The following is a 25586-nucleotide window of genomic DNA, read 5'->3' on the forward strand; positions in this document are numbered from 1 at the left end:
AAATAATTGATTATTTATTGCCGTACAGTCGGGGCTGAAATCAATAAAATAGAAACAAAGAGAACAAAGAAAGCATCAATGAAACAAAGAGCTGGTTCTTTGAGAAAATCAAAGGATAGAAAAAAAAAACCTATGCCAAATTAATTAAGATAGAGAATATCCAAATTAACAAAGTTGGAAATGTAAAAGGGGACAGAACAACAGACACAAAGGAAATCCAGATAATCATAAAGATACATTTAAAAACCTGTACTCCAACAAATTGGAAAATCTAGAAGAAATGGATATCAAAGTTAAATCAAGATCAGCTAAACAATATAAATAGACCTATAACTCAGAATGAAATAAAAGCAGCCATTAAAATCTCCAAACCGAAAAAGGTCCAGAGCCAGACAGTTTTAGTGCAAAATTCTACCAGGCTTTCAAAAAACAGTTAATGCCAACACTCCTCCAATTATTCCACAAAATAGAAGCAGAAGGAACTTTACCCAATTCATTTGATAAGGCCACAGTTACCCTGGTACCCAAACCATACAAAGACCCAACAAGGAAAGAGGATTACAGACGAATTTCCCTTATGAACATAGATGCAAAAATACTCAATAAAATACTCTTGCAAACTAAATCCAAGAACATATAAAAAAATCACCCACTGTGATCAAGTAGGCGTCATCCCAGAGAGTTAGGGATGGTTCAACATATGTAAATAAATAACTATAATCTACTATATAAACAAAATGTAAGAAACCCCATGACCATCTCTTTGATGAAAAAGACTTCTTTGACAAAATTCCAACACCACTTCAACACCTAATCTCTCCTGGAGAGATTAGGAATAAAAGGGACATAATTCAATAAAATAAAGGCAATTTACAGCAAACCCCTAGCCAGGATCAACTTAAATGGATCAGCAATTCTATCAAAATCAGGAACAAGCCAAGGCAATTCATTCTCTCTATACCTATTCAATATAGTACTTAAAGTCTTAGCTGGAGCAATAAGACAACTGAAGATCAAGGGGATACAATTTGGAAAGGAAGAAGTTAAGTATTTTATTTGCAGCTGATATTGTAGTATACATAAATGACTGTAAAAATTCTACTGAGGGAACTCCTACAGATGTAAAACACTTTCAGTAATGAAGCTAGATACAAAATTAACTCAATAAAAGCAATAGTTTACATAAATATAGATGATAAATGAACAGAAAAAGAATTATGGAAAAAACACCAATCAGAGTAGCTTCAAATAATATAAAATATCCTGAGGTAACTTACCGAACAAGTGAAAGACTTGTATGATAAAAACTTCAAGTCTTTGGTGAAAGAAATTGAAGAAGATATCAAAACATGGAAAGATCTCCCATGCTCATGGATCAGTAGATTTAACATCCTACCAAAATCAATTTACAGTTTCAATGAAACCCCCATCAGAATTCCAACACATTTTTTCACAGATCAGAAAGATAAATATGGCATGTATTCACTTACATGTGGATCATAGTAGTCACTAAGTAAATGATAATCAAGCTATAATCCATAGATCCATAGAGATTAGGCATAGAGGATAGGATTACAGGGAACACATGGATCTCCTTGAGGGGGTAATACATTAGGTTTTATGGGTGGATTTGGGGGGCAGCGCCATATGGAAATGGAGAATCAGGTTGGGGGAATGCAGGGAGAGACAGCTAGAATTGAGGGGCATTTGAAGGGTGGTGCAGATATTTAGTGTAGTTCAACCTTTTTAAAATATATGAAAGTGATCCTAATGAAATCTTGAAATAGTATGGGAGATAGAGTTGCATCTCTTGTCAACAATGAAGCTTCCAGTCATGGGATTGGTTTAAATCCAATTGAGTTATTGGATAAATGAGTTCCATGGAAAGTCCCTAACAACCCAAGCTGTTCCAAGGCAATAGGTTCCTCTCCACAAACTGTTATCCAGGCTCCATTGGTGAAGGCAACACCCACACAACTCATTGAACACGGAGATAACAAGCTGGTGCCTATATAAAACCTTCATCCCTATGTTCTAGAGACTGTGGTAGAGGAAGTTACTGTGTAGGATATCAAAAGAGAAACATATACACAAACCCAGCCACAAAACCTTTGATCTACAATGCTGTCCTGCCTGCAAAATACGCCAGTGCAATCAATAGTGGTATGCCACTTTTAGGAGTAACCAAATAATGTCTGGTTTGACTTAAAGCCCACTCCATGAGATGGAATCCATACCCAATACTGCTTGGTGGAACAAGAACCAGAGACTAGATAGCCCAGAGACCTAGGATAAAAGCAAATATTTCTGGTCTTAAATAAAATAAGTAGTAAAATTATTCCTAATGATATTCTGCTCTATTGGTAGACCAGTACCTTATTCAGCAATCATCTGAGGCTTCCTCCTGCAGCAGATGTGAACAATTACAGATATCCAAAATCCAAAACCAGGTATTTTACACACACACACAGAGAGAGAGAGAGGGAGAGAGAGAAGAGAGAGAGAGAGAGAGAGAGAGAGAGAGAGAGAGAGAGAGAGAGAGAGAGAGAGACAGAGACAGAGACAGAGAGAGACAGAGAGACAGAGAGAGACAGAGAGAGAGAGTATGGAGGGATGGAGGGAGGGAGAAGCAGGAAGGATGGAGGCAGAGACCTTGGAACACTCAGTTCCAAATGGGATATCTCCATCAAGTCTCTTCCCTCTAAACTCAGGATAGCTCACAGAAGAGAAGGCAGAAAGAGTGTAAGAGCCTGAGGTGGTGGAGGACACCAGGAGAACAAGGCCTTCCAAATCACCCGAGTAAATCTCCTATGACTGAAGCATCAAACACAGGCCCTGCAGGGCTCTGCACTCTGTGTATATCGTTTAGTTTTCAGTTTGGTGTTTTGGGGACTCCTAAGTATGTGAACAAGTAGTTCTCAGATTCTTGTGCCTTGACTTGGGCTCTTATTCTTCCTTTGCTTTGCCTTGTCCAAATTCAATGTGATGGTTTTTCATTATTTCTTTTGTTCTTTTTTTTTGGTTTTTCAAGACAGGATTTCTCTGTGTTGTTTTGGTGTCTGTCCTGGATCTCTCTCTGTAGACCAGGCTGCCCTCAAACTCACAGTGAGGCTCTGGCTGGAGTGCTGGGATTAAAGGCGTGCGCCACTGCCACCCAGCTGATGATTTTTCTTTTTGTGTATTATATTGTATTTGGTTATGTTTTGTTGTTATCTCCTAGAATACTGCTCTTTTTTCTAATGAGAGACAGAAAAGTTGTGAATTTGGAGGTGAGAAGAAGTGGGGAGGAACTGGGAGAAGTAGAGGCAGGGGAAATTTGTAATCAGGATATATTCCATGAGAAAAGAACCTATTTTCCATAAAAAGAGAAAAAAGAATCAATTACATGATTAGACAGAGAGATGATAGACAGAATGACAGACAGACAGATAGGCAGGCAGTCAGGCAGACAGACAGATGAGAAGATTGGTGATAAAAGTTCATCAAATTGACTGCAGAGAATAACCTGAAGAAATATATGAGGCAAGCTGGTATTGCAGCCAGCTGGAATTCCAAAGGGCAGAGCAATGGCCCTTTGCATGAGGCTTCCAAGTAAAAAACAAAAATAACAGAAAGGTAACATCATCAAATTTGCTTGCAGATATCCAGTAGAAACTGAGGAAGCATGTCTAAGCCAGTTGGAGTCCCCATCTGGGTTCCCAGGAAGAGCAGAAAAAATAACTGAAAGATTGGCCAAAGCAAGTTTATCTGGGGGTGGGAGTCAGGGCAATTGGAAACTCCAGCTTACTGTTTGGAATTTTTCCAGTCAGTTTCTGCTGGAAGTTGTTTGCACCTCATTTGATTTTCCAGTCAGTTTCTGCTGGAAGTTGTTTGCACCTTATTTGATCATGTGATATCTATCTGTTGCTATTTGTTCTATTACTTAAATTGGACTCTCAGAGGGGAAGTCCAGGTACATATTGCCATAAATGATCTGCCTTAGAGGATTAATGATGGACATCTTGAGGGCCCGCCTGCAATAATGTTTCCTTGTCGGTATGTCTGTCGATCACCTCTTACTTGTTATATACTGTTTTACTTTTCTTTCTGTATACTTCGAAAACTTACTCATTCAAAAGGAAAAGTGTGATTATTGTAGCTCATTCTCCAGACTGTACTGAATCAGACACACAGTATTTACAATCAAATTTAATGAACCGACCAGGGTATATTTAAGGATGTGTGTGTGTGTGTGTGTGTGTGTGTGTGTGTGTGTGTGTGTGTGTGTGTGTGTGTATAAATATACATACACATCATTATATATAAGGATAATTATAGGTATGTATATAAATATACACACATGCATGCAGTAACAATTAGTGAAAAAAGAGGCTATGAGAGAACAAGAAGGGGAATACGGGATGGTTTGGAAGGAAGAAAGGACAGGAGAGATGTAATTATATTAATCTCAAAAATTGAAAAGTACAAAAAAGTTGAAAGGAAACATTTTTTTGTGTGTGTGTGACTTGGCAGGATGGACTTTTCTCTTTAGGCGACTGATTTTCCATGATTACAACTCAAATATAATAAATGTGAAATGTAGTAACATAATAAAATGAGTTTAAATCTCTGAAACCATGTTAAAAAATTGAAAGGCTGGATTTTACAACAAATGTAATGTGAAGACTGAAGAGTTACATAAATCACCCCTAATTATACATAATCATTAGCAAACAATAAATGGAAAAGTAAAAACTTCCTGAAAACAGGGTCAAGGACAATGACTAAATTCCAGAATCCTACACCTTGTTGAAATCATTATTTGAAATTCCGTGAGTGCAGTGGCTTCATGTGGTGGCTTTATGAAACCCCGAGGGACAGAACTGAAATCCCCTTTAGTCTCAATGTTAATACAGAGGTGTTGTGATCTCCTACTTTCTGCACACAAACATTGGAGAGATCAGAAAAGAGCAAACTGTTGGTATTTTGGTGGTTTACAACTAAAATAATAGCATTCTTCATTGTCTTATTAAAGACATTTCCATTAGATGAATGATAATTTGATTGACATGGAAAAAATTACTCACTTGAATGACTATGAAGTTAAAATATCCAATCTGTGAAGATGAAATCAACCTCACACAGACCCAGAGATGTTTAGAGTGTGTTGGAGCTTTGTCCTGGTCAGTGGCTTTGTTTAAATTAAGTTGAATTTCATTTTGAAAATTCATCTTGTTACATTTATAATTTATGCATTTTAAAAATAAATTCTTTTTTCTCGCTAAATTATATTTAGAGGCTATTCACAGTTTGCAGTTTAGAGAACAGAGAAAAATCCCTTTTCATTCAATTTTATTCTTATTGATTATTAGAAACTATTTCCAAAAGTAGGTTGTATTTTGTCATTCAAAATGTTTTCTGTCTTCACTTAAAATATTCTCATAGTTTATTTTCTATGTATAATGTTTTATTAGAAATTAAAATGATTTAAAATTATTCTTGTATACACACAGCAGATAAATACATTTGAGTAGGAAGGGCATGTTTCAAATCTGTTTCCACTTACCTGCACCTTTGGCAGTAGAAAGCCATAGGGTTAGAGCATTGGCAAAGAGCCACATCCTAGACCACCCCATCTTCTAAAACCCAAAGTTCTCCAGCAGTGGTGCTGTTTCTGGCAATCCTGTTATTAAAAGGACTGTGCATGACTTTGAATTTCACTGCATTACTGGCACCTAGTTTGGTAAATATCAAAGGTCACAGAAGGAGGGAGAAAATAAACAATGTTCAATCGGTGTTTTCCCATTAATACTCTAACCATTTTATACTTATTAAACAATAAAATATCATTCAGCATGAGTTGGCTGTTTGAAACCTGGGGCCTATGCAGGATCGCTTGGCTCGGCCTGGGAGGAGGGGACTGGACCTACCTGGACTGAGTCTACCAGGTTGATCTCAGTCCGCGGGGGAGGCTTTGCCCTGGAGGAGGTGGGAATGGGGGGTGGGCTGGGGAGAAGGTGAAGGGGACTGGAGAGGGGAGAACAAGGGAATCCGTGGCTAATATGTAGAACTGAATTGTATTGCAAAATAAAAATAAAAATTAAAAAATATATATAAACATGAAAAACATAAGAGACAATTGGTTTTAGTATTGTTGATGTTATTTTCAAAACTGCATTTAGTTTTGTGGAGGAAAATAAATGGCTGGTAGAACTAGAAAAAAATATCATTCAGTTTCTTGGTGCATGTCTCTAGACAATCTAATTAGGTATTCAGAAAGGAAGATAAGAGATTTTTTTTTTTTTTTTTGCCTTATAATAGGCATCAGAGCTGGCTGGGTAGGACTGTTGGTTGATTCTCTTCTTTGAGACTTGCATAGTGACTTCTGGTACCATGAATGCTAGTCCTCAGGGAGGAGGCTTTCAGGACAGTTCCGGCTCAGGGTCCTTTGGGTCCTATGATGAGGTACATTGTACCTTCAGCAATATGGACTTTTCTTCCCTCTCCTGGGGACAACTAAGTGCAATAGCAATAGTCAATAATAGTTTGAATTCAGTAAGACAAGTCTGACCAAAAACTCAAAAGAGTGTGTGTCTTTTGCCAACTATTGGCATGTTTGTTAGATAGTTTTAGTTCTTGGAGGGAACATTGTCAACCTAGAAGAAATATTCTATGTACAATATATATTTATATTGATACATAGAAGACATGTCAATTATAGTTCATTTTGGGTGGTGGGTTGTTAGTAGTATGATTCCTTTTGACTTTCCCATGCATCCTTACTGTTATTCTAATTTCCCTTGTGTATTTATCACCTTCCACTTTCCCTAAATAAGGTCCCCTCCATTTTTTCCAAGTTCCCCTGTCAAATCATTTGTACCCTGCTATTCACCTTTCTGTTGCTCAACCACCCTACTACTTTGGCAGTGGTCGGTATTTACTTTTCTGGTTCCTGCAGTTGCTCTAGTATGTGGGCTCACCTGTGAAGGTTTGGAGCTCAGAGTCTACAATGGGAGAGGACATGTGAAGTTTGTCTTTCTGGGTCTGAGTTATCTCACTCAATATGATATTTTTCTAGTTTACCATTTACCTGGAAGTTTTATGATTTCACTTTTATTTACAGCTAAATGGTATTATATGGTGTATATGTCAGGCGTTTTTATGATCCATTCATCAGTTGAAGGACATTTAGGTTGTTTCCATTCACTAACTATTGCAAAAAGAGTAGCAGTAAACATGGTTGAGCAAAAATATATGGGTTAGGATGTCAAGTGTTTTGGGCATATGCCAAGGCATTGTTTTGCTACATCCTGAAGTAGATTTATTTTTTTTTATTTTTTTATCATCGAGCTGGAACGGGGACTAAGTGGGAGAGCAATGAAAGAGATACCATGATAGAGGGAGACATCATAGGGATAGGGAGAAACTGGGTGCTAGGGAAGTTCCCAGGAATTCCCAAGGATGACCTCAGATTAGACTACTAGCAATAATGGAGAGGGTGACTGACCTGGACTAGGCCCTCTGCATAAGCAAGACAGTTGTGTATCTTGGTCTGTTTAATGGTCTCCTGTAAGTGGGATCAAGATCTATCCCTGGTGCATGAGCTGGCTTTTTGGAGCCTGTTACCTATGGTGGGATGCCTTGCTCACCCTTGATGCATGAGGAGGGACTTGGACCTGCCTCAAATGAATGTATCAGGCTTTGCTGGCTCCCCATAGGAGGCCTTACCTTTTTGGAGTAGTGTATGATGAGTGGGTTAAAGGGGGAAGGCTGTTGGTAGAGCAGGAGGAAGGATGAGAAGAGGATCTGTGATAGGTATGTAAAATGAATAAAAAAAATCTTAATAAAGAAAAAGAAGGCTAGAGTGTCATGCAAAAGACCACTTGCCTAGCACACATGAAGACCCCAGAACTTGAAAAAATGTACATAAAAAGTTTAGAGTAGCATTATTTATAGTTGTCACAAGACAGAAACAGCTCAATCTCCCATTTACATGAAATGCTGAGAACAAGCAAATCATAGAGATCAAAGGCAAATCAGTAGCTGTTCAAGGCCAGGTATGAGTGTAAGATTAACTGTTTTCAAGAACTATATATTACAGAAGCTTCTCAGTTTCAGGAGGTCACATTTATTAGTTGTTGCTCTTAGTGTCTCTGTTAGTGGTGTTATATTTCAGAAGTGGTCTCCTGTTCCAATGCAGTCAAGACTACTTCCTACTTTCTCTTCTATCAGGTTCAGTGTAGTTGGATTTATGTTGAGGTCTTTGATCCACTTGGACTTGAGTTTTGTGCATGGCAATAGATATGAATTTTTTTTGTAGTCTTCTACACGTTGATGTCCAGTTATGCCAGCACTGTTTGTTGAAGGTGTTTTCTTTTTTCTTTACAGTTTTTGCTCCTTTGTCAAAAATCAGATGTTCATAGGCATGTGGATTAATGTCAGGGTCTTCAATTTGATTCCAGTGGTCCACATGTCAGTTTTATGCCAATACCAAGCTGTTTTTATTACTATAGCTTTATAGTAGAACTTGAGGTCAGGGATGGTGATGCTTTATTAAAGAGCTTGCTTTATTGTACAGGATTGTTTTAGCTATCCTGTGTTTTTGTTTTTTCATGTGAAGTTGAGTATTGTTCGTTCCAGGTCTCTGAAAAATTATGTTGGCATTTTGATGAGGATACTATTGAATCTGTAGATTGCTTTTGGTAAGATTGCCATTTTACTATGTTAATGCTACCTGTTAATGATTGGAGATCTTTGTGTTTTCTGATATCTTCTTCCTTTCTTCAGAGACTTAAAGTTTTTATCATACTGCTCTTCCATTTGCTTAGTTACAGTTACCCCAAGGTATTTTATATTATTTATGGCTATTGTAAATGGTGATGTTTCTCTGATTTCTTTCTCAGTCTGTTTATCATTTATATATAGGAGCGCTACTGGGATTTTTTTTGTTTTTGTTTTTGTTTTTTTAGTTAATCTTGTATCCTGCCACATTACTGAAGGTGTTTATCAGCTGTAGGAGTTCCCTGGTAGAACTTTTGGGTTCACTTATGTATACTATCATATCATCTGCCAATAGTGAAAGTTTGACTTCTCTTCTGATTTGTATCCCCTTGATATCTTTTTGTTGTCTAATTGTTCTAGCTAGGACTTTGAATACTGTATTGAATAGATATGGGGAGAGTGGAAAGCCTTGTCTTGTTCCTGATTTTAGTGGAATCACTTTGAGTTTCTATTTACTTTGATGTTGACTGTTGGCTTGCTGTAAATTGCATTTATTATGTTACATATGTTCCTTGTATTCCTGATCTTTCCAATACCTTTGTCACGAAGGGGTGTTGGATATTGTCAAAGGCTTTTTTAGCATCTAATGAGATGACCATATGTTTTTTTTAATTTCAGTTTATTTATATGGTGTATTACATTGACAGATTTTTGTATGTTGAACCATCCTTGCATCTCTAGAATGAAGCCAACTTGGTCATGGTGGACAATTTTTTTTATGTGTTCTTGGATTATTTTTGACAGAATTTTATTGAGTATTTTTGAATCAAAGTTCATGAAGGATACTGGTCTGTAACTCTTCTTTGTTTCATGTGTGTGTGGTTTGAGTATGAGGATAACTGTAGCTTCATAGAAAGAGTTTGACAATGTTCCCTCTATTTCCATTGTGTGGAATAATTTGAAGAGTATTTGCATTAGCTCTTCTTTGAAATTCTGGTAGAATTCTGTGGGAAAACCATCTGGTCCTGGGCTTTTTTTTGTGGGGGGAGACTTTTAATGACTGCTTCTATTTCCTTAGGGTTTATAGACCTATTTAAATTGTCTACCTGGTCTTGATTTAATTTTGGTATGTGGTACCTATCCAAAAAATTGTCCCTTTCTTTTAGATTTTCCAATTTTGTGGAGTACAGGTTTATGAAGTATGACCTGATAATTCTCTGGATTTCCTCATTGTCTGTTTGGTCTCCCTTTTCATTACTGATTTTGTTAATTTGGATGTTATCTCTCTACCTTTTGGTTAGTTTCAATAAGATTTTTTTCTATCTTGTTGATTTTCTCAAAGAACCAACTCTTTGCTTCATTAATTCTTTGTATTGTTCTCTTTGTATCTATTTTACTGATTTCAGCCCTCAAATTGATTATTTCCTGGCATTTATCCCTTTTGGGTGAGAGTGCTTCTTCTTGTTCTAGAGCTTTCAGGTGTGCTGTTAAATCACTACTGTGAGATTTCTCCAACTTCTTTATGTGGACATTTAGTGCTATGAATTTTCATCTTAGCAGTGATTTCATTGTGTCCCATAAGTTTGAGTATGTTGTGTAGATGGATTTCTTAATGGTCTTATTAAATAAAAAACACAACGCCAAATATAGGGGTGAAAGTCTTAGAGAGATCAGGGAAATAGGAAAGGGACCATCCAACCTTACCTCACTAACTCTGCAGTTTCCTTCCTACCCATGTCTATGTACCTTGCTCTTCTGCCATCTCATTCGCTCTCTTTGTTCAGCAGCATCACTTCCTATTCCTACACAGCTCTGTCACTTCCTGTCTGATTGTCCATGGTTAACTAGTTTTGGAATTTAAGGCGTGTGCCACCACACCTGGCTCTGTTTCCAGTTTGGCTTTGAACACACAGAGATCCTGCTTACCAAGTGATAGGATTAAGGGCTTGTGCTACCACTGCCTGACTTCTTTGTTTAGTAATGGCTGGCCTTTTTCCTCTGATCTCCAGGCAAGCTTTATTTATTAAAGCATAAATAAACTATCACCACAATTTTGTATAATAATTTTCATTGAATTCTGGGAAGTCTTTAATTTCTTTCTTTATTTCTTCCTTGATCCATTAGTGATTCTATTGAGCATTATTCAGTTTCCATGAGAATATAGGCTTTCTATAATTTTTGTTGTTGCTGAAATCTAACTTTAAGCCATGGTGGTCTGATAAAATACAGGAAGTTATTCAAACTTTTTTGTATCTGATGAGATTTGCTTTGTGACCGAGTATGTGGTCAATTTTAGATAAGATTCCATGGGGTGCTGAGAAGAAGGTATATTCTTTTGTGTTGGCGTGGAATGTTCTATAGATGTCTATTAAGTTTATTGAGTCATAACATCTATTAGAGCCCTTATTTCTCTGTTAAGTGTTTGTCTGGCAGACCTGTCCATTGGTGAGAGTGGGGTGTTCAAGTCTCCTGCTACTAGTTTGTGGGATTTGATGTGTGATTTAAGCTTTAGTAATGTTTCTTTATATATGTGGGTGCCCTTGTATTTGAGGCATAAATGTTCAGAACTGAGGCTTCATCTTGGTGGATTTTTCCTTTGATGAATATGCAGTGTCCTTTCTGATCTCTTTTGATTGATTTTAGTTTGAAGTCTATTTTCTTAGCTATTAGGATACCCACACCAGCTTACTTCTTAAGTCCATTTGATTGGAAACTCTTTACCCAGACTTTTTCTCTGAGGTAGTGTCTGTCTTTGAAGTTGAGGTGTGCTTCTTGTATGCAGCAGAAAAATAGATTCTGTTTTCGTATCCATTCTGTTAGCCTGTGTCTTTTTATAGGTGAATTGAGTCCTTTGATATTAAGGGATATTGATGACCAGTGATTGTTCATTTCTTTTATCTTTTGGTGGTAGTATGTGTGTAGTGTGTATTTCTCATCTTTGAAATTTGCTCCCATGGGGTTATCTATTGCCTGTATTTTTTGTGGGTTGGAGTTTTCCTTCTAGTGCTTTCTGTATGGCTGGATTTATGGATGTTTAAATTTGGTTTTGTCTTGGAATGTCTTGTGCACTCTGTCTATGATGATTGAAAGTTTTGCTGGTTATAGTAGTCTGGACTGGCCTCCATGGTCGCTTAGTGTCTGCCTTACATCTGACCAGGACCTGCTTGATTTCAGAGTCTCCATTGAGAAGTCAGGTGTTATTCTGATGGGTCTGCCTTTATAGGTCACTTGGCCTTTTTCCTTTGCTGCTCTTAATATTCTTTCTTTTTTTTCTATATGTTTAGTGGTTTGATTATTATGTGGTGAGGGGGTTCTTTTAGAAGATCTAGTCTATTTGGTGTTCTATAAGCTTCTATCTTCATAGGTATTTCCTTTAAGTTGAGAAAGTTTTCTTCTATGATTTTTTTGAATATATTTTCCGTGCCTTTGGTTGGTATTCTTCTCCTTCTATCCCTATTATTCTTAGGTCTGGCCATTTCATGGTGTCCCAGATTCCCTGGACATTTTGTGTTATAACTTTTTTGGCTTTAGTGTTTTCTTTGACTAATCTGTTTCCTCTATTGTATCCTTCACGCTAGAGATTCTTTCTTCCATCTCTTGCATTCTCTTGGTTATGCTTGCATCTGTAGTTCCTGTTCATTTACTCAGATTTTCTACTTCCAGCATTCCCTCAGTTTGTGTCTTTTTCATTGTTTCTATTTCAATTTTCAGGTCCTAAACTGTTTCCTTCACCTGTGTTTTGCTTTTTCTTGATTTTCTTGGCTTTCTTTAAGGGATTTATTGATTTCCTTCAATTTTTTGTTTGTCTTTTCCTCAATTTCTTTAAGGGAATTTTTCAGTTCCTCTTTAAAAGCCTCTATTATCTTCATAAAGTTATTTTAAGGTAGCTTTATTCTGCTTCTACTACGTTTTAATGTTCAGGTCTTGCTGTTGTAGAACTGCTAGCATCTGCCCATCTCTTCCTCCAACAGGTGCAAGAGGTGTCTGTGTCTAAGGAAGTTGTTCTTGTTCCAATCTGTGGTTGCTGTGTTTGGGTCTCTGGGGCCACTCTTGGCCCAGTCATAGCTCTTGGTCTAATTGGAGCTAGCAGATTCTGTGTTCAGGGAGATACTCTTGGTCCAATCAGAGCTAGTGGATTCTTTGTCTCAGGAAGCAGCTGAGGTTGCAGAAAGATGGGTTGGTTTGGGGTAGGGAGTGGGTCTTGTGGCTTGCAAGGTCAGGTGGGGGATTTTGGTTGGGAAGGCTGCTCAGAAGAGTCTTTCCTGCTGGTCTGCAACTGGGGCAGCCCATATTACGGTTTTATTTTTGTGTATGTGTATATGTATGCATGTATGTATGAACTTATGTTTCTTGTATGTTTTCTTTTTTTCTGTTTTGTGTGTTTGATTTTTCCCTCTTTGTTTGCTGTTTGTTTGCTTTCTAAATGCAAAGAAATAGAAGTTGCATGGAGATTGGTAGGTAGAGTTGTGTGAGGATCTGGTAGGAGTTAGGGTAGAGAAAATCATGATCAGGATAGATTTTATGAAAATATATTTTCAATTAAAACAAAAGAAGTCTCTTACTACAGTTACTGAGAAGCTAAGGTTGGAAGGTGAAAGAAAGAAGGAGGTGTGAGTGAGTGGGCACCCAGACTGTCAGCCAGCACAGGACTTCAGATGACATTGTTAGTGTCTTAGTAGTTAAGAGGAGGGTAAGCAGAGTGCTTCTTGTAGGGTACCAGGAACTCAGATGCAAGTCTTCATGCAGTCAGGAATGGAGGAGCCAAGGCTGTGAAATGCTCATATGCATGTAGATCTTCATATGACAGTGGTTTGGGATTGTGAAAAGGTGGGAATAAAAATCTAATTATTTTCAAAGATGAGTTTTATTGTGTAGCATATGATCCATCCTGGAGAATGTTTTTTATGCCTTTGGAAAGGACTACCTTGTTAGGTAGTATGCTATGAATGTGTCTGACAGGTTCTATTACTTAAGTTCGTTAGGAATGTGAAGTGTGTCAGTTTGGTTTTACATGTTGGGAAGTAATACAATCTTGAAGATCAAAACAATATGTCTAACATATCATTCAATCTAGTGTTGTTGTACTGTGTTTCTGTCTATCTGATTAATCCACAGTTAAAATAGTAGTATGAAGACCACAGTGGTTATCCAATTTCATATAATAGAAGGTTATAAATATTTGTTCAACTTTGACCTTGTTATTTATACCTATATTTTCTTCTTAAAGATCTCAAATGTGAAAAGCTAAAAATATCTTTAGACATCCTTTTCCTAAAATAACTTGTTTTTATGGTTCAAAACCTATTATGTTCCTGGTAGAGGTACTAAAATATAAAGCTAAAGATTAATACTCCTCAGTTTATACTGGAATTACATCCTGACTAGCCAAGGTACACTGAAAACACTCAGTTTAGATCCATTTTAAATACCCAATTTTCTATTAATCAAAGTAAACTGATATGAGGCTCGAAATGTTGCCTGGTTACCTTGGCCAAATAGGAACTATGATGAGTTACTGCTACCTGTTTCACAGTATCATATCACATATAGAAAGCCCAGAATAAACATAAAATCTTAGCAGTATTTACTAAATAATTATCACTGTTTCACTATCGTAAAGTTAATAAGTCATGCCCATCCACTGTAAACTAGAATCTGTCTTAATGATATTAAATAGCAACTCAACACTAATCCTTCTTTTATGAATTTGATTGTATTTATTGTTATTTTCCTTTATTAATTTGGGCACAAAGTATGTATGTGCTTTTTGCCTGTTTATCATGTATAGAGAGTATTTATAGGTTTATATCAGTGGCAAAGTCCTATACCGAGTTAAATTTTAATTGCTTTGTAAAATTGCTTGAATATTTCAATGTGCCAAATTAACATTCAGAAGTTCATCACAAAATGTTTCTTAGATTTGTTTATTAACACAAAAGTAGTATTTGGCAATTACTTCTATTCATGTTAATGTTATAAAACATGTCATGTTAAGCATGACAGTTTGATTATTACATATTTGTGAGATAATACTAATTTGAAGATGAAACAATATGACTTCTGTTCACCAGAAATAAGAACTTTAGATCAAAATGTCCTGAGGAAGATTGGAGAGATTTTTAAAAATGATGGGTAGAAACAGACACTAAGAAGTTACATCTCGTGGTGGCGCACGCCTTTAATCCCAGCACTCGGGAGGCAGAGCCAGGCGGATCTCTGTGAGTTCAAGGCCAGCCTGGGCTACCAAGTGAGTTCCAGGAGAGGCGCAAAGCTATACAGAGAAACCCTGTCTCAAAAAACCAAAAAAAAAAAAAAAAAAAAAAAAGAAGTTACATCTCTTTTATTACCATTGGTTTTTGTGCTAGCACACAGCACATTCTGCTTTAAGAGTTTTGAATGCACTGCTTTGCATTTGTAGTAGTGGTCTCTTAGGCTCCAAATTAATCATCATATGCCATCACAAGTTTATATTTATGAGAAGAAATGAGTTAAACAATACTTCAAACTTAAACTGAAACTACCATACTAACATGCATGCATATTTCCAAACAAAGGTTCATTCATCCGCTGAACCAATTACGTGATTTTGAGCAACTGGGATAATTGATGTGCCCATCAATACACCTTGCACGTAATGGAGGTGATGTTTTTGTCTGTTTATATCCAGGTTTACACTGAAATTCAACATTGTCCCCTGATTGAGAATATAACTTTTGGTTTTCTCTCCATCTGAAAATTATGTTATGTCTTTCCATGATTTCTTCTGATATTACACATGCATCTGAAAGAAAAATTACCAAACATTTATTAATACAGAAACCTATAGAGACTCAGCTTTCAAGTATTATTTCTCAAAGTTTTAAAAAACATATATTAAACCAGCACATAGAATTAATTTATATTGAATAGCAAATGCTGTCAAAAAATGGTTTTAATGTGATAAAATAGATTTCAACAACAAGGATTTCTAATGTCAATGAAATAAGACACTTGGATTTCAGGACATTTATGGTTGTTTGCATTAATTTAGGTATTGGGCAAAGGTAAAAAATTTGAACCTTGACATGAATATGATATTCAGATCTAATGTTCAGTGAGGTGAGTATATTGAAAAATACTGCTCTTAGCTAAATTTTAACTACCTTCATAATGTTCATCATTCACTTACAAATTTCTAAATATAAATAGTGATTATTGTATTATGAATTTGATTTTCATAGTTTTAAAAATAAATCTATCAAATTATCAGACTAGATAAGTGACTAACCTGCTTGGCAAACAGCTTCTGCAATTACCACCCTGGCCCCTGGCCTTCCTTAGATTGCTAGAAAAGCAAGAGGACATAATGTCCAAGTTCATGCTGTGTGCAACCAATTCATTTAGTGCTGTCATCCTGCCCCACAACACATCTGATCACACACTACTGTAAAGGCTGGGACTAAGTGCTACAGAGTGGGTGGCAAATTCCCATAACCACATGTCCCATTGCAGCATCTGGTGTCATGCCACTGTCTAGTCAGAGGAGAATCCTTCTGACCTCTCTCTCTGCTGAATAACCCTTGCAAGTAGCAAATCTGCCAATCACAGTTTTGAGAAAACCTGCATCATCTTCTATGAGCTAGCACCCACACTATAGGAGTCTTGACAAGGGGAGTACCCCGTACCCTGAGCTGTCTCTATCACCCCACCTGGGGTGATAAGTGTCCCCATTTCAGTATAATTCACAGAAACAGTGATTCACCTTGTGCCCAAAGGTCTTAACTATAGGCAAACAACCCATAGGTGTAGCTCAAGATACATCTCTAGCAGAGAGCTTCCTACTAAGGAGGTCTCCATGGATATAATGTATCAAAAATTGATCCATCAGATGTGCAGAAAGCACAAGAAATGGAAAAATGGAAGACAACAAGATTCTTCCAAAGTTGCATTTCTCCTCCAGGAACAGACACCAAACATAATGATATGAATAAAAGATCAGTTGGAGAGTTTTTAAGAATATCCATTTTAAAACAATTATTTCCAAGGGAACACAGACAAATAATTAAAGAAGTAAAAGAACACAATGGGGAATATGAGGGGAAAATGTACTATAACTGGAAAAATGTACTCTGTACTGTCTGGTACTTAATGTCAACTTGACACTAGACAGTAGCTGGAGTTATCAAAGAGGGTAGAGTTTCAGTTGAGGAAATATCTCCATGAGATCCAGTTGTAAGGCATTTTCTCAACTGGTGATCAATGGGGGAGGGACAATGATAGATGGTGCCATCCTGGGCTGGTAGTCCTGGGTTCTATAAGAAAGTAGACTTAGCAAGCCATGAAAAGCAAGTCAGTAAGCAGCACCCCAACGTGGTCTCTACATCAGCACCTGACTCCAGGATCCTGTCCAGTTTGAGTTCCTGTGCTGACTTCCTTTGATAATGAGGAGCAATATGGAAGTGAAAGCCAAATAAACCCTTTTCTCCCCAAACTGTTTTTGGTCATGGTGTTTCATCATAGCAATAGAAACACTAAGTCAGCCTCCATAGGCATATATATATATATTTTTAATATGGCAGTGTTTCTACTTGAAAAGGATTGGAGATGTAGCCTAGTTGGAGTAGGTATAGCCTTGTTAGAAGTGTGTCTCTGGGGATAGGCTTTAAGGTTTCAAAAGCCCAAGCCAGGTTCAGTGTCTATAGCTTCCTACTGCCTTTGGGGCCAGATACAGAACTCTAGGCTACTTCCCAACACCAAGTCTGCTGTGTATCACCATACTCCCTGCCCCCCATGCTGATAATTGACTGCACCACTGGAACTATAAGCAATCCCCAATTAAGTACTTTCTTTTATAAAAATTGCCAGGGTATGGTGTCTTTTCAAAGCAACAAAGCACTGACTGAGACAAGGGGTATGAAAATATCATGCTCACACCAAGTTCTATGGACATCTATACATGTTAGCAAAAACTCAATAATAAAGAATAACATGAATAATTTTGTCAACAATTTTTATATAAAAAGGAAACTAATAATCTCACTTTCCTCACATGCTGATATTTGGCAGTGAAGTAGTAAGCAAAAGTACTTTAATATGTGAATTTTTTATTATTAAGAGAAAAATATCAAGTATCATTAAACTGAATCTCCTATGATCTATAAACATGAGGTACTTACTTAAACATTTTGGTGGCTCTGACCACTCTCCATTTCTACATGTTATTTTCTTGTTGCCCTGCAGTTGGTACAAGAACTGGCACTGATATTCAACTGATGATGATGGTGGGTATTCTGGCAATGGCAAGGTGATGTCTCCATTGTCAATAGTTGGAGGGGGCCCACATTTTCCTGTTGAATCTAAGAACACAACATTTGAACGTTTGAGAGATCAAATCAAAGTACAGACTTAAGCAGAACCAATGAAAGTACAGTGCTAAACAAGACTTTAGTGATTTCTTGCTACAGAAATGATTACAAGAAGAAATTTCAATCATTTCAACTAAAAGTTACAAGTTCTTCCTTCCTTCTCACCTATAGAACTTACTGAAGTGGAACAAGCATGTTGGGTCTGAAGCTTTCCAGTGCTAGTAAAGTCTTAACAGCTTCTAAGCACACAGACTCCAATATAGACAGAGTTTCTTAGTTTTCAAGACACTGGAGTATTTATTGCTCTATGTATTCCTGATCTTTATTATCATGTTTCAGAAGCACACATTTATAGACAAGAAATTAAAGCTTATCAAGTCACAGAAGGCAAATGAGGCTTTCTGGGTTTTTGAAAGGGGCAAAGTAAGTATAGGTATCTATAGATTATAGTTTTGCTAAGTACAAATGGAATTCTTGGACATAATATATTTAGTAAACAATACAGGAAGAGGGAAGACACTGAAAATTCCAGTTAAGAAATTCAGGACTCAACTAGCTGCACAAGGCCGTGTACCATTGCTTCTCTTTTGGACTGCTGATTGTCCTGGTGAGGCCATGGGTAAAGACAGAAATCAAATACTGATGGAATGTTCTGTTGAGTAAGGCCTCAGCAGGATCATCTGAAACTGAACTGAACTCCAACACTGTTGAGAGGAAAAATGAAATGTCCAATATCCAAAGAAAATATTTTAGCATGAAGGAAAATAAAAAAGTTGGACATAATGCATGGATGTGCATATTTAAATGCTAAGTAAACTCAAACAGGACAAGTCCCAGGAGGTTCCTTTAGATACATGCATTGAAACTACCTAAAGAAAACATCTTGAAAAAAATCCATATGAAGTCATCACTAGCCACACTGGATCAAGATCCAAAAGAAAGTGACTTTCCATCTACCACCATGGAGGCCACAGGAAATGAAAGGAATGGGTTTCAACCTTGAATTTTAGGTCCTGTGGTGCTAGCCTTTCCAATAAGGAGAGTAATGAAGATATCCTCAGATAAAAGAAGATTTATCTGCAACAGATAGTTCATCAGAAAAAAATAAGCACCTGTACTCACTACAAAAATAAAAATAGAAAATAAGACTTTAGGAGGAAAGTAACTAGTAAAATGAAGGTTATATATTAAGTGATCTTTCTGCTCATATAATTATGTTTATGTTTGAGGTGAAATCTAACATTTGAGAATTGTACTCAATATAGGTAACAGGGATTGCTGAAGGAATCTTTAAGTAAAGCATGGGAAGTGGGAACTATAAATGGATTTTAAAGATAAGGATAGTTTCCAGATTCCACTGAAGTATAAAATGTCAGCATCAGTAGAGGATGACACACAAGCACAAATACCTAGGGTGACTTCAGTAAAAGGTGGTTAGGAAGCTATTGGAGATAGCATACTCAAATTGTGTACTCAGAAACAATAAAAGATACATACCAAAATAAGAGTATTGAGATCTATTTCCCCAAAGCAAAAGAAAAAATAAGACTGCTAAACAGAGAAGGCAAACACAAATTAACAAAAGAACAGATACATGGAAAATGCAAGTAATTGTTTCACACACAAATGATCTGCATACAGAGATTTGAGCAGAGGACTTGGCAGTTGATGTTTCATTATAGATATGATGTGAATTTGTGCATCAAAAATATATAGTTCATATTCAATAGTAAATGACCAATTGAAGTAATTTGGGGAATTTCTGTGCTTATAAACTAAGTCTCAGCATGTACTCAGGAAACTCCCACATTTTTAATTCAACATATAAGTAATAAGGAAATCCTGTAGCGACTCTCCCTCCCCTTGCCACCTGTGACAGGCAGGAGAACTGGCCTTTGGTCTTGAGAGTGGAAGAGCTGTCCATACTTCTCACAGGCTACTGCTCTTGGGGGAGTGGACCCTGCACCTTGCCTGGGCAACACAGTAGACATTGCTGTAGCTGGAAGTTTTCCTGTGTCCTGCCTGGTCCTGTAGCTGCTCACACCCAAGTAAACACACAGAGGCTTATATCAGTTATCAACTGGATGGCCTATGGCTCAAGCTTCTTGCTAGCTAGCTCTTGTATCTTAAATTAACCCATTTCTATCAATCTATAAGTTGCCACATGGCCGTGGCTTACTGGTATTTTCTGCTGGCAGCTCACAGCCTCTCCTTCCTCCCATTTCTCCCCTTTCTCCTCCCACTATCTCTCTTAGATTTTCCCACCTGGCTCCATCTTGCGCTGCCATAGGCCAAGGCAGCTTTATTTATCAAGCAATCAGAGCAACACATATCCACAGCATATAGAAAGATATCCTATAGCACCTGGCCATGGTGGTGTGGAATACAAATAAGCTGGCTCCAAGGTAGGGAGAGGAAAAATGGCCCCATCCCTTGCTGCCTGCTGAATTGGGTGAGTTAGCTGTGGCCATGCTGGAGAGCTCTCTGTGGTGGTGAGGATGAAGAAGAACAGGCTGGTTGACCAACCTAGCTACCACTCAGGTCTAGAACAAGGGCTATATGTTGGCCCAACAAAATCTCCACCTCATCTATGAACTGCTGGAGCACATGAAAGCACCAGTCCTGTGTATCCAAAGCTGCAGTACCTCCATGACACAGCGCAACAACAGAATATCTAAGAGGAGTCCCAATGAAGACCAGACCAATGACTCATTGCACTGAGCACTTGCAAGTGAAGGTATACAAATTAAAAGGTATATACTGTGTGACTCGCTAGGTCATTCTATGGCTTCCATGATGAGATTTTTTTTCTTTCTTTTAAATTTTATTTTATTATATTTGGTGGGTGTTTACAAGGGCAGGGGACAGATAAGAAGGGACAGGGAGATGGGTAGGATTGGGATGCATGATTAGAAATCCATGAAGAAGCAATAAAGTCTTGAAAGAAAGAAAGAAAGAAAGAAAGAAAGAAAGAAAGAAAGAAAGAAAATGGAACTCCTCCACATTTCTTGGCCTGGTAGGCCCCAGAGGATAGGCACAGCTTTTCCCAGGTCTTCCATGATGAGATTTTATTTCTTTCTTTTTCATTCTTTTTTTCTTTCAAATTTTATTTTATTTTATTTTGGGGGGTTTGCAAGAGCAAGGGGCATATAAGAAGGGATGGGGACATGGGTGGAATCTGGATGTATGATGTGAAATTCACAAGGAATCAATAAAATGTTTGAAAAAAAGAAGTAAGGGAATATGACAATGAAGATATTATATTTTATTATACTTAGATATTCTACAACACCACTCACATTTCAAAGTGAATATTTTAAAAATCTTTTCTCAAGCCTCATATAAATATTATATCTTATGCATTTAATATTCAATAAATAAATGTGTGACTTAAGATGACACTAGTGGAATTCAGGTGTTTCTGGTACATGGACTGCTCTCACCCAATGTGAGGTTGAACTGTCGACCTTGTGTACATCCTACTTCACAAATGAGTCTGTCAGATATGCTAAGCCTATAGGCTGAAGATGATGCCCCAACACTGTGGAGAAACCTCAGGTGACTGTCCAGGCAGCTGGCTGTTTCTGTCAACTCACAAATTTTTTGGAAGTTGCTTGCATGCACTTTCTGTTTTTATTTTTGTTAGCTAATTTTATTTCCTTCTTGGGTCTCTGAGGGAGTTGAAGATTAGTTAGTTATAGTTGAAGGTTAGTTAGTTATAGTTGAAGATTAATTAGGATAGAAAGTGAATTAGATACATTTTGGACTTAACAAAATAGGATAGATAATGAAATTATTTTCTCTGAATTTGTCAAATACAAATGGACTAGACATTGTTTAGACATTTATTACTTGTATATAATGTATATAGTCATTGTACTTTTGTATATAGTTTTTCTTTTGTTAGTTATAACCTTTTTCTTTTTTTTCCTTTTTATTAAAATAGAAAAGGGGAAATGTGGTGGTATTTTACTTGTACTGAAATGTGATTTTAATTGTATGTTAATAAATAAAGTTGTCTGGGAAAAAAAAAAAAAAGATGTAAAGTGATGTATTTTTCCTTTGTGGCATTTTTTCCTGTAATCTGATAGAATACTGGTTGAAAAATTCCCACCATATTTCTTCATTAATTTTCTAAAAGAATAAAACTTTCTTCACATTATTTTATTTTCAATTTCTTATTATTTTGGTTGTGAGCCTATCCTTTAATGGCTGAGCTATATCTAGGGAGCCTATGCCTGAACTGCTAGGAACTGAAGACTGGACAGCCCAGAGAAATAGAATCAGTGCCTTGTTCAGATGTCATCAGAGAGGCTTCCTCCAGGAACAGATGGGATAGGTACACAGACCCACAGTCAGACATTTTGAGGAGAGAGTCTAAATTGTAGGTCTCCATTGGGTCTCACTCTTGGTGACTGGGGAACCCCACAGAGACAAGGAGGAAGATTGTAGGAGCCAGAGTTAATGAAGGACACCAGGAGGACATGGCCCTCCTAGTCAACTAATCAGGGCTCACATGGGTTCGCTCACAGAGACTGAAGCAGCAAACACAAGGCCTACATGGTTCTTCACCAGGTTCTCTGTGTATGTGTTATGGCTTTTAGCTTGATTTTTTTTTTTTTTTTTTGTGGGAGCGAGTGTGTCTCTGACTCTTTTGCCTTCTCTTGGGACTCTCTCCCTCCAGTCAGGTTGCCTTGTGCAGCCTATATGTGAAGGCTTTTAAAAGCCTATCCTATTGTACCTTGTTTTGTCTGTTAAACTGTTGTCTCTTAGAAGTCCGTTCCTTTCTGAAGAGGAAAGGTGTGGGGATGCATCTAGGGTAGAGAGGAGAGTGGGGAAGTGGGGGGAGTAAACGAGGAGAAACTGTTGTCTGGGTGTATTGTATGAGAGAAGAATTTTCAGTTAAATAAAAAGAAAACTGAAAAATAATGCTTCTCATAAGAATCACTGCACTTTATTTTCTCTAACGTACAGAAACCAAAATATATTGTCAAAGAAACATTGGTAAATATGAGGGCTTACCTTTGCATTTTGGTGGTTCTGTCCAAATCCCATTTTGACACATCACTTCTACTTCCCCAAATAATTCATAAGGTTTATTACATTCATAACGTACTCTCTCACCAGATGGATATTTATCCATGGGCCTTGTTACTATAACAGCATTTTCCACATATGGTGGATTCACACAGGAAATATCTAAAGAGCAAAAGAACGTATCACTAGCTATTTGTTCATCTTTGGGTATTCAATTAACACATAAGATTACAAGTATATTTCTCAACCCATGAATGGATAAAGAAAATGTGGTACATTTACACACAAAAAAAGAAAGAAAGAAATCATGAAATTCATAGGTAAATGGATGGTACTAGAAAAAAATCATTATGAGTGAGATAACCCAGACCCAGAAAGACATATATGGTTTGTATTTTCATGTATAAATATTAGCTGTTAAGTCAATGGTAGTTAAGACAAAATCCATAGAACAACAGAGGTTAGGTGTAGACCAAGGCAGGGAGTAGTCTCTACTGGATGAGGAAATAGTTTAGACAGTTATGGATGAAGAAGTGGAGACAAGGAACAGAATACAGGGAAGGATAGCTAAAATTAAGCATCATTTGATTGGTATTATGGAAACTTCATACAGTAGAACCTTCCTAAAATATATACATATATGAAGGAAATTAAAATGAAATCACCAAAAAATGTGGGGAGACAGAGCACCAATGGATATCTCTTGTCACCAAATGAAGTTTCTAGTATTGGAATTGGGCTACATCTAATTGAATGGGTGACCAAAGTGGTCACATGGGAACTTCCAGCACATTCAGGCTACTGACAAGACTATCAGTTCTTTTCCACAAACTGGAGGCAAGGACACATTGTGAAGACAACACCTACACAACCTACTGATCATAGCAAAGTTGAGCTGGTGCCTAAATAAAGCCTTCAGCCCTACAGGCTGCCATCTTTGGTACAGGAAGGTATTTTGCATGCTACCAAAGTAGAAACATATACACCAATGCAGTCACAAACTCTTGATCTATAATGGTATATTTTGCTTGCAACTTATGATATGAAAATGGTGACATAAAGCTTGTTGGAGTGACCAAGGAATATCTAATATAAATTAAGAGCTCCTCCATGGGATGTAACCCATATCTGACACTGCTTGGGTGACCAAGAACCTGAGACTAGATAGCCAGGGACCTTGTGCTGCTGTGAAACTAAATACTACTCTTGTAAAAAAAAAAAAAACAAACTAAACTAAACAAAACACATAGTAATAAAAGGACTCCACATGACATTCTTCTATACTCAAAGATCAGTGCCTTGCTCAACTGTCATCAGAAAAACTTTGTCCTGCAGCAGATAAGAACAAGTACAGAGATCCAAAGACAGATAATGTGTCCAGAACTTGGATTATTTAGCCCTAAATGGAATGACTCCATCAAATCCCCCTGACATGGCTCAAGGAATCATGCAGACGAGGAGAGGACTGAAAGTGTGTAAGAACCAGAAGGGATAGAGGACCCCAAAACAAGGCCCCTAAATCAACAAGATTGATGCACATATGAACTCGCAGAGACTGAGGAAGCATGCACAGGGCCCGGATTGGTCTGCACCAGATAGGGTCACAGAGGTGAAAAAAGTTACCACATACCCACATGCTTCACCCAGAAGCAATCTCCATAGATAAGCACTTGCAGAGGAAAATTTTAGAGTTCTCCAAGGAAGTATCACACGAGAAACAAACTACTCTTAAGTGTAGGCTGCATAATAGAACTCAATGGCATATCTGTAAGTATCACACGAGAAACAAACTTACTCTTAAGTGTAGGCTGCATAAAAGAACTCAATGGCATATCTGTAAGTTCCTTGTCTCATAATGTCCTGTCATGGCTTTTCTTTTTTCCTTTCTTTTTTTTTTAATTCCATCTTTTTCTTTTATTTTGTTTATGTTTTTATTTTATTTAATTTTATTTATATTTTTTCCTTCTCTCTTTTTACCCTACAGGTCCTTTGTATATATATTATGGTTTCCAGTTTAGTACTTTTTTGGGATCCATGAGTGTACAAATAAGTGGGGCTTTGTGTATACATCTCTTTCTTGTGTCTTTTCTTCAGCTCTATCCCTCAGTTTGTTTATTTTGTCTCATTCGATGTATCTGTTTCATTTTGTTTTATTATTCTTCCTTAGAAGGCTGTTTTTTTTCTAATGAAAGACAGGAATGGGATGTGTGCAGATGGGACAGGATGTGGAGAAGAAGTGAGAGGAGTAAAGGAAAAGAAAAACATAATCTGGATATGTCATGTTACAAAACAAATCTGCTTTCAATATAAGGGGGAAACATTGTTTCAAGAATACAAAAGTTACAAGGAAATGGTGTTCAAATAAAATATCCTAAAATCCTAACATTCTAACTGGTTAGAAAGACAAGTCATAATTGCCCTGATAATATTCATATAACAATATATATTATATATAAATAATATATAAATAATCACTATAAAATGTGATTATTATATCATGGATTT

At 37.1% G+C, this 25586-nt stretch overlaps 1 protein-coding gene across 1 annotated transcript in view; it reads right to left on the reverse strand.

The window, feature by feature from the left end:
- LOC128109560 (complement factor H-like) overlaps window positions 1-5600 on the reverse strand; it is a 49296-nt gene extending 43696 nt beyond the window's left edge. The window contains exon 1 of the mRNA XM_052736708.1: window positions 5546-5600. Coding sequence (XP_052592668.1) covers window positions 5546-5600 — 55 coding nt within the window. The remainder of the gene's footprint in view (window positions 1-5545) is intronic.
- Window positions 5601-25586: the final 19986 nt, after the last annotated feature.

This window comes from Peromyscus californicus, unplaced genomic scaffold (genome assembly GCF_007827085.1).
Source record: "Peromyscus californicus insignis strain IS unplaced genomic scaffold, ASM782708v3 Scaffold_14__1_contigs__length_90479793_seg_2, whole genome shotgun sequence".
In the NCBI taxonomy this organism is placed as follows: domain Eukaryota; kingdom Metazoa; phylum Chordata; class Mammalia; order Rodentia; family Cricetidae; genus Peromyscus; species Peromyscus californicus.